At 33.3% G+C, this 11,192-nt stretch overlaps 1 protein-coding gene across 1 annotated transcript in view; it reads left to right on the top strand.

Annotated features, from left to right (window-relative positions):
- Positions 1-10,367, top strand: part of LOC134283683 (zinc finger protein 271-like) — a 51,664-nt gene extending 41,297 nt beyond the window's left edge. The window contains exons 3-5 of the mRNA XM_062766173.1: positions 1,812-1,879; positions 5,339-6,160; positions 8,474-10,367. Coding sequence (XP_062622157.1) covers positions 1,812-1,879; positions 5,339-6,160; positions 8,474-9,664 — 2,081 coding nt within the window. The 3' untranslated portion in view covers positions 9,665-10,367. The remainder of the gene's footprint in view (positions 1-1,811; positions 1,880-5,338; positions 6,161-8,473) is intronic.
- Positions 10,368-11,192: the final 825 nt, after the last annotated feature.

Consider the following 11,192-nt stretch of genomic DNA (forward strand, 5'->3'; position numbering starts at 1 on the left):
TAGATTATAAAAAAATATATCGGTAATATAATGTATATTTTTCATATATGATTTCTGCAATTATTTATAAATTATAAATCTGAGCAATCGATTCCTTTTGTTGATCCGGAATATTTCTCTCCGCACAACATAAATTTGTTATTACTTTCGAAAATCATGGCAGTCAATGTCACCCATATCTAAATTAATTCAGAAACACATGAGGTTGCTGAATATTTGGCATGAAGATGATTAAATAAATCTGACATCGTGTCTTTATCAGGCCTATAGTACCACGTGGGCAAAGTTTACAACCTGTCTTATACACGTTCTTGCTTTAGTTTGCTTCTTTTTCCACAGAGATAAAAAAAAGTGGATAGGCCTACACCATTTATTGCTTGAAATACGTTGTATTAAATATGTGACCGAATATTCGAATACAAATTTTCCATTCGAATATTCGTGAAAAACTATTCGTTCACGAATGTTCGAACATTCGTTTCAGCTCTATCAAACTATTTCCCAAGCTTGCATCGTCTAAGTTGTGGTCTATTTTCAAAACAGGAAGTCTCATTTACCTCCTGAATTGGAGAGTCTCATAGTATCGCGGTATGGGAATTCAGAGAAACAATTTAATTTCTGAGTTAGAACTATAACAGAATGAATTAAAAATTGTGAAAAACAGATTGCAAGTGTGAAAGGGCAAAAGAAAATTTGGCGAAAAGAAACCCGCATACAGTGATGTGTTTTTGGTTCATGAAAATGTTGAATGTAATCATAATAATTTATGTAGACTTAATGATATATTTATTCTGTTACAGGTTAGGACAACAATTAGGTCATGATGTCAGAGGTCAGAAGCTGGCATGTACCTTGTCATGAATATCCACTATCTGATGAAGAAAAAACAGGTATGTATTGATCGTATGTTGTTTTACTTTTCGTCCCATTCGTCGAAATTGTTTACTTCCTCGAATAAAAGAGTTCCTATAGCCTGTTTTTACCCTATATGATTCTGAACCAAGTCTTTTGTGGCTATTGAAAATCACATAGGGTAAAAACAGACTATAGGAACTCTTTTATTAGAGGAGGTAAACAATTTCGTCACTGGAGCCATATTTTGAACGCAGATTTCAATGAATATTTTTATGTTGGGATTTACATGCCTGAACAGTAAGCTATGTAGAAATAATAGTGACAGAGAGTCAAATAAACACTTAAATGACTTGATTGAAGCATACAGCAGTGTGGTCTAGGTGAATAATTCTTGCTATAGGCGACTAAAGTTGGGACTTAATTTCCAGATGTGAATTATTAATGGTCGTCCAGGGATTCTGTGACAGCGTCAGTCCAAATATCTAGCCTAGCAGAATCTCTACAGGGAATAGGGGCTCAAACAATTGTTTATTTTTCAGAAGAATAATACTCCCTACCCCACGATTGCCAGTATAAAAAGTTAAAGTTGGTTATATAATGAAGGAAAATCAGCATGTTGACCTCCAATATGGTGGCTAGTGGGAAATAACTCTTGTAAATTTTGGTCTACTGAAAACTATCTATACAGCTGATACAAATTCTCAAGCAGGACCTTAAACAACTCACAATTGATCAATCATGTTAAAAATAGAATATGCTCTATAGAGACTTTTGATTTGAAATGCAAAATAAGGTGCACGATGATGTGTGATGCACAGTTAAAAGCTTCGAAAAGTATTGCAGTTTGGACATTTAATCAATTATATGTTATGGAAAATTGAATGTCAATTTCATTGATATTGTATAAAGGCTGAAAATTTATGATAAATTGAGTCTCTTTTCTTGTTCAATTGTAGAAAAGGAAGAGACAGTGGGGAATTCTCACCCTGAAAATGAGAAAGAAGAAAATCAGGAAAATATAAAGGTAAAAATTGTTTTTTGTTAAAAATTTTTGAAACACATCCTGTAGAAGCATATTCTTCTGTTGGGATGGAATTTGATTTGTTATCTAAAATAGTTTCATAGGCATTTAATTTTGAGGTTTTGAAAATAACACTATGATTCAAAATCATGTGTTTCTTTTAAGTCATCTGTAGCATACAGAAAAATACATAAAGAAACTGTAAATGTAGCAAAGATATGACAATTAAACTGCACAGTAAAGCAAGAAAAGACTGCACAATATAAGTGCCAGAAAAACAAAGGTTGTATTCATAAGTTTCTTGTATGTCAAGGTCTTGCCCCCCTTTTTTTTTAGCTCAAACTTGTAAACAAAATTCAACTGGAGCAAGGTGAGAGATATGCTTTAACAACTTTTTAAAATGATTACATCCGAATTTTTGGTCTATTTTTAGTAATTCCTAATTTACTAGGTACTTGTGACCATGGTAACCATGGTAACTTATTCAACTTTTCTGCACATACATACAATAGGGAAGAAGAAGTATATAGGAATATATTTTTTATGGGGCAGACTAAAATTATTTTTACTTTTATTTTTCTCCATAAAAATAAGTTTTTAGGTATTGAACAACGTTTACTTGGGTCATGAAAAACTACATTTGTCAATTTTCCCCTTTGTGCATCATGGTGTCTCTTTAAATCTGTTTAAAATTGTGAACAATAAAACTAACAAAATTTACCCCCCCCCCCCCTCCCCAGAAATATTTCTGCTTTTACAGTATTAACCTTTAGCCCATAGGGTTAGTATTAAGCTCAATTGAGCTGAGTTGTGAAGTTAGTTTATCAGATCACATTTTTTTCTGTCTTCTCTCTGTCTGTCTAGTTGAAAATCCTTTGACTTCTTCCCCAGAATCCCATATGCAATCTGAACAAAAGTTACCACAAAGCATCCTTTAGTAAAGGGAATGAAACATTGTGTAAATAAATGGAGAAAGGGCCATATCCCTCTTTCAATAGGAGTTAATAATGGGATTAGCGAAAATTAAAATATGTCTGCAACTTTTTGAAATATTATTACTGTATACAGGGTTATTTTCGCCCCGTGTTATTTTCGCCCTTTTGTGCATGCGGACAATTAAGCCCCGTTTTAAACTCGCTCAGTCATAGTTCTGTTTAAGAAATTATGCTGTATAATTTGAGTTCGCCCCGTTTTAAATTCGCCCAATCAAGAAGAGGATGAAAGGGGCGAAAATAAAACGGGGGCGAAAATTTCCCTGTATACAGTATCAAGAACCACAAGGTCCAAAAACTTATGTGAAACCTTAATATTTACATTAACATTTACATTAAATGTTTTCCTTTATATAACACTACTGAAAGGAATCTCTATAACTGAATCAATACAAGTACGGGGTCAAGAGGTCAAAGATGTGCGTTGGATAATCGTTTGACGTAATTTTCAGTGACATCATAAAGGGTCGACTTGTTCATTGGATTACATACTTGCCGTTGAGTTTGAAAAATAATGTATTTCAAACTCTTAAAGTCACAATCAGACAAATATAAAGCCCGAATAAGTCACAAATGTAAATATAAGTTATGAGATATCATTTTATAACATGTATTAGGATTTAAATACGTGTTGGTCACAAGATTAAATTCCATAAAGCCCGAAGGGCTTTTTGATGAATTTAAATCCGTTCCAACCCGTATTTATAGCCGACAGATGTTTAAAATGATAAAGGACGACATTATTTCTTAAATATCATAAAGTCATGTTTGTTGATATGACCCCTAGGGGTAGAGTAGGGTCAAATTGTTGGATGAAAAATTTACTGATGAATAACCTGTAAAACATCTCATGAGAAGCAAAACCATGATTAGTCATATTGATATATGGAAGTATCATCAGGTTGAATTTGTTGTTATCATGACACCTGTAAGCTACGAAATAACCAAATAATCCCTTCTCACTCAATCTCAGCAAACTGGAAAGGATTATACATTTTGCTCATCATTTTTGATGATGGATACCAATGGGTAGGTTGGAGTCACAGCAGGAATCAAAGCTTTACACACAGGCTAAAAATACAAAAAAATTGCTAATGAAAAACAATTACCATATTGGTCCATGGACCCATTGTTGGAAGTCTACTTATACCATTTAAGGTCCAAGTCAAAAGTCAAGGTAGTTACAATACTTAATCATTTATCGCTTAATCTGTCTTATGTAAGCATGCATGGTATTCAATTTGTCAGCATGGCTAGGTGTGTTATAGGATGGGCAACATCAACATTAATACAATGCTTAACTCCCTTCCCCGCAGTCATGCGTTTTAACGTATCCACCATTTCCTATTTCTAATGCAAAATCACGCATATACCGTTTCCCCGCAATCACGCATTTTCACCCACTTTAAAAAGTTCATTTAATCTTTAATAAAATGCCAATTTCCTTTTATTTGACACTTGTAAAAATCTCATAAAATAGGAAAAGTTATTTTTGTATTAAGATATAATGTCATAATATTATTTACGCTAAATTTGAAGAAACGTGTACCACACTATAAGGTGCTTGCGGGGAAATGGTAAATTTCTATTTCTATGACGTGAACATTAAGTGTATGTTGCAAAACAGATCAGAAAGTTGTAAAGAGTTAAGTAGCATCTGTAGAAAAAAAGCATTTCTAAACCACTTCAATCTAATTGACCATCTTAGGTCGCACATGCTCCTCAGAGTTGATTATTTTGGATTGTGGAATGCTCACAACATTTGTACAACGGAGTGCAGAAACAATGTTTTACCATTGTAAAACTATTGTTTGAAAATATGAGCAGGAAATTAGTAAATAATGATTTACATATAATATTTTGTTTGTAAAATGCTTGGAAACATGCATCATGGGAGAGTCCACCTTATGCAATTCAACTCATTTAGCCGATTGGTCAGTTTTTCAGTTACGGTGATGTCTCACTTAGCATATGTAAATTAAATCTGTATGAAAAGAATATAGTTTCTAGGACCTGTGAGATGTAGTTACAATAAATCTGCAATCTAAAATAACATACTTTCCTTTATTTAATTCTAATTAATTAACTACATGTACCTCATAAATGTTCATCTTATTTGAGAGTGAAGGGTGTTTAAACAGCTCAGTTAAAAGAATCTGAGTGAGATTTGTCGAGACTGAAAAAAATTGATGTGACATATACGCTGAATCTTAGATCAGTGCCTTATAAAGTGATTCAGGGAATCGTGTCCAAACTTCTACGTTGTAAAGGAACAGTTGCAACCCTTTTGATCGATTTTGGACAGTTCCGTTTGAACCCATGACCTTTGGATCATGGAGCAAGTGCTCTACTGACTGTTAATATGCTGGATATATTGACAGATGTCTAGAAATGTATGTGTTTTGTCCCTAATTTCATCAGTAAATGACACGGTATTGCACTATAACTGATTTGTTTGTTACACTTTCAGAGAAAAAAGGCAGCTTTTCCATCAAGATCGTATTCTCCAAGTGTGTCACAAACTCAAAGCAATGCTGAGAAGTTAAACCACTATAGTGCAAATGATAATCAAACTGAGATATTAGAAAGACACATCAGTATTCGTAGAAGTAAAAAGTCCATTAACTGTAACCACTGTGGCAAAATTTTCAGTTTTTCATGTCAATTACAGAGACACATGAGGGTACATACTGGAGATAAACCTTTCAAATGTGATGTGTGTCTGAAGGCATTCAGTCAGTTTTGTACCTTACAGATGCACATGAGGACACATACAGGTGATAAACCTTACAAATGTGATGTGTGTGAGAAAGCATTCAACCAGGCATGCCACCTAGAGGCTCATATGAGGATACATACAGGGGATAAACCTTTTAATTGTAACGTATGCAGACAGGCATTTGCTCTTTCGGGACATTTAAAGTATCATATGAGGACTCACACAGGTGATAAACCTTATACATGTGAGGTGTGTGGGAAGGCATTCCGCGACACAGGCACCTTAAATACACACAAGAGGACACATACAGGTGAAAAGCCATATAAATGTGATGTGTGTGGAAGACATTTCCCTCTACTGTCTAACTTTAAGAGACACATCAATAAACATACTGGTGAAAAGCCATATAAATGTGAATTGTGTAAAAAAGCATTTAGTGAAAAATCGAACTTGAAAAATCACATGAAGTTGCACACAAGTGATAAACCTTATAAGTGTGAAGATTGTGGAAAGGGATTCCTAGAATTAAGGTGCTTACAGAAACACAGGAAGATACACACACGTGTTAAACCTTAAGAGTGAAATTTATGGGGAGTTTCATTCAATTCCATACTTTCCGGAGTCACATAATTATGAATGAGATGTGCATGGAAAAACATCTTTTGTGCACATAGGGACTTAAAATTAGCAGTTGGTGGAAACAAAGATTTTAAATAAGTTATCAGGAAATTGATAATCATGCTATAAGCATGAAAAGCAAATTGAAATGTATAGATTTGAATATAAGGATGAAGATTATCAGACGTTGTGACTTTTCCTTCACCTATAGTGATTATCTTTGATTGGAATATTTGAATAATTAAAGATACAATGCAATCATTTTAATTTTCTTGTTTATAATTAATTAGCAGGAATTGGGGTAAAGTGATGATGCATAAAAAGGAATCATGAAAAATTAAAAAATTTAGCATGACTTGTGTTAATTTTTTCAATTTTTAAAAGAATTTGATTTCAAAAAAAAAAAATTATGGAGAAAAATATGAATGGACCAAAAAATTTGATTTGATCTTTTTCAAAAGTTGTTAGAACATATTTTCACTTTTGCATGCTCGAGTTGAATTTTGTTTACATATATTAGCTTAAAAAAGTGACGTGACCTTGATATACTTGACACAACGAAAAGGTAGATACAACCTTTGTTTTTTCCGCACTTATATTGTGCAGTCTTTTCTTGCAGTTTGATTGTCACATATTAGCTATATACTTATAATTCTACTCCATACAACAAGTTGCGTGAGGTATAATGTTTTTACCCGTCTGTCAGAGTGTGAGCTTGTCAGTCTGTCAGTTCTGTTATTTATTTTTTTTTGTCAGCGCAACCACTCATAAACCACTGTACAGAATTTCGTTAAACTGTGGCAGATACTTTGGCAGATATTTAAGACACAATGTGTAGATGTGCATATTGCCAGGAAATTCTGATTTCTTCATTTTTCCCGTCAATTTCCGCAATTTGTAACTTAGGGTTTTGACCATACCTTGTATATAGAGATAAACAGAACAACACAACTCTTTAAGCATGTTAAAAGTATTTCAAAGAGGACCATTCGATAATGTACGTAATATACCAAGTAGTTACATGTTAACTGGTATGGCAAAGATTCGGAGGAAGACGAGAATGCACAACTTACGTTTTTTGTTAAACGATATTGCAAAAGGTACACCCCTAAGGTATTTCTATGCTCAATTAAGTTTATGTTAACATTGCTTAAAACAAGATAGAGAAATATGAGTGTTTACTTAAAAAGATTTTTTAAAATGTTATTTTGTACGAATTATTTTAACAATCAAACCCAAGCCTTCATTTAAGTGAATTGATACAAATTGACAAAAGGCTTCATTAAGGGTGTACGGTTCAATTGAGTTTGATATAAAATACTGGTATTTTACAACACTTTTTTGTCAATTAATGATTCGAAAAATAAAAAAAACCAGTTATGCCAGCATGTACAATTTCAGCTGTTCTGAAAAAAATAAATTTTTATAGAAAAACAATAGAAAAACATGATTGATTATGCTTTTACTTCTGAAATACCACCAAAAATGTACTGAAATTACACCCTTGCAGTGAAAATACATTCAAGATTGTTCAAATCATGATCCACAATGAGGTCACAATGCTGAGCAGTTTTACATAAAAAATATTGTAAATATCTTTTATTATATTCTTAAGAACAGCAAAATCATGATTGGTCATAGGCAGTGAGTGCAGACTTAACTTTGTTCAAATCATGACCATGGTTTGATAGGTTGGAGCCATAATGCATGAGCAAAGTTTTACTTAGGAATATATTGGTCATATTTTAGTTGGACAGCTTGGGGTGAGGAGCCACAATGCAAGTTCAAATGTAAATAGCAATAAAAACACAACTAGTCAAAGATGGATATGGAGATAACGAACAGTATTCAATCAAAGTCCATTAAACAATACAAAATAGGAGCAGAGCGAACACGGACCTCCGAAATCTCAGAGGTTGGATCAGGTGCCATGGATGTGTGAACATCCTCTGTTGACTGTTCACACCCACCATATGCTCCTTGTCATGAAAGAAATATGGAAGCATGTTGATTTGAGTTTGTTCAAATCATACCCTCTCCCCTTTATTGAATGGTTGGGACCACATTTGTATTTAAACTTACCAAAAATCAAATGCTTTTAGCTTTTTTCACAGCCAAAGTGGTAAGTTGATCGATGTGATATTTGGGCCTCTTGTTTATGTATTATAGAACTTCAAAAAGGTTAAATGTTTTATCATGTTTTTCCGTAATTTTATGAGTAAGTAACTAAATATAAAATTACAACTGATTTTTTTTAATCATTTACAGAGAGAGATGGCAGCACTACCATTCAGATCTCAAACTCAAAGTATGTTATGTATTCAAAGCGATGCTGAAAAGTTGAACAATTATAGTGGAAATGACAATCTAACAGAAGTATCAGAAATGCATAACAATGTACACGTAAGTGCAGAGCCGCATATACATGTTAATGGAGAGCCGCATGAAAGTTACATCAGTGGAAAAGATTCGTCTCATTCAGATCATTTTCAGAAAGAATTTATGAAACAAAATGGTAAATTTTATAAATGTTCTGTGTGTGAAAAGACATTCCTTCGACCTAGTTCCCTGCAAGCGCACATGAGAGTCCACACTGGTGAAAAACTTTATGAATGTGTTGAATGTAAAAAGACATTCAGTGGAAATCAATACTTAAGGGTACATATGAGAGTACATACTAATTCTAGAAAATGTGATGTGTGTGAGAAGACATTCAGCAGACCTTATAACTTACAGGCTCATATGAGGATACATTCAGGTGAAAAACCTCATGAATGTGAGGTATGCGGAAAAGCGTTCGCTGTATCAAAATACCTACGGAGACACATGAGTAAACATACTGATGAGAAACCTTATAAATGTAATCTGTGTGAGAAGGCATTCAAACAATCTATTACTTTACAGGAACACATGAGGACACATACTGGTGATAAACCTCATAAATGCCACGTGTGTGGGAAGGCATTCTCTTTATCTGGATCATTTAGGCATCACATGAGGACACATACCGGTGAAAAACTTTACAAATGCGACGTGTGTGGGAAGCCATTTTCTGACTCCTGTAACTTACAGAAGCACATAGAGACACATAGTGTCCTGAGAAATGAGAAGCTTTATGAATGCAATTTGTGTTTAAGATTATATTCTGATTTGAGTTCTTTACAGCAACACATAAAGATACATACTGATAATAAACCTTACCAATGTGATCTGTGTGAAAGAGCATATTTGAAAAAATCGAATTTGGATATTCATATGAGGAAACACACCGGAGAAAAGCCTTATAAATGTGATGTGTGTGGAACAGCTTTTCCTTTAGCGTGGAGCTTATCCAGACACATGAAGACACATACTGGTGAAAAACCTTTTGAATGTGATGTGTGTGGGGAAGCATTCACTGAGTCACATACCTTACGCAGTCACATGAAGCTACACATCAGTGACGAACATGATAAATGAAAAGTTACACACAAGTAACAAACATAGTAAATGCGAAGTTACACACAGGTGACAAATATTGTAAATGTGAAGTTACACACAGATGACAAATATTGTAAATGTGAAGTTACACACAATTGAAAAATATATTGTAAATGTGAAGTTACACACAGATGACAAATATTGTAAAGGTGAAGTTACACACAGATGACAAATATTGTAAATGTGAAGGTATACACAGATGACAAATATTGTAATGTGAAGTTACACACAGATGACAAATATTGTAAATGTGAAATTATACACATATGACAATTATTGTAAATGTGATGTTATACACAGATGACAAATATTGTAAATGTGAAGTTACACACAGATGACAAATATTGTAAATGTGAATTCACACACAGATGACAAATATTGTAAATGTGAAGTTACACATAAGTGTCAAACATAATAAATGAGAAGTGTGTGTGAAAAGGTGTTTTCCTTGTCAAAAATCTAGAAGAGAAACATAGAGATACATATGATTGTGTAGTAAGTGGGATGGTATTCACTGCCCACTTTCATTTTGACGGTCGGTTACGGATTCCAATACTTACTTCAGCCAATAGAGATTTAGACGTTCTGAAAGACGATTGTGACATCACGTTCAAATTATACAAATCTATTTTGTGGAATAAACACTAATGTTCTTTTTCATGTAAACTCCAAAAAGTTTTTATTCAATAAATTATGATATCAATAGTCAATGTATTATATAACGTACTTCAAATATACTATTTAAATGTATGTATTAAAGTCCTTCTGGTCTCGCTACACTGATCATGACTGTGATGACATCACAGATGACATCACAGACTATTTTGATACGTACTTCGTCTGTTCTTGAGTTGTAGGTGAAACATATGGAGATAACGAATTGTTTTCAAGATCAAAACTCCATAAAACAATACAAAACAGGAGCAGAGCAAACACGGACCTCCAAAATATCATAGTGGGATCAGATGCCATTAAGACATGGTTGCATGTAAATTTGAAAAATAAAATTAAGCAAATGTTATCTAACCAAAATAGAGACACTTATTGTTGAGTGTATTAATAAATACCTTGTAATCTTAATAATTGTTGTAATACGTGTTGACCTCATATAATGTCCCTGTACACTTATACTGTAACATACAGGAATGACAAGGAGAACCCCTCGGAATTCGGAGTACACCAATATCCATTTAATTATAAATAACTATCTTTAACACTTGTAACTATTGTCAGGGTTATTTTGAAAAACGCTAGGAGCGTATTTGCTGTAGTTTATTCCGAATTTTAAGAGGTAAGGGGTTAACAAATTAATCATCAGATATAAATTATTGTTTTATAGATTGATTGTATACTGTTTAACGTCCGTCTCGAGGTATTTTCACTCATATTATTGTTTAGATATGATATCTTAATCTCTCAACTATCATTTTGCAAAAAAATCAGTTTATTTAAGGAGGAACAGGACCTTTCGCTGAAAAAATTCCTGTCAATGAATTTTTTTCGTATT

Source organism: Saccostrea cucullata, unplaced genomic scaffold (assembly GCF_032062105.1).
Source record: "Saccostrea cucullata isolate Sc308-1 unplaced genomic scaffold, CSIRO_AGI_Scuc_v1 ctg2106, whole genome shotgun sequence".
Taxonomy (NCBI): Eukaryota; Metazoa; Mollusca; class Bivalvia; order Ostreida; family Ostreidae; genus Saccostrea; species Saccostrea cuccullata.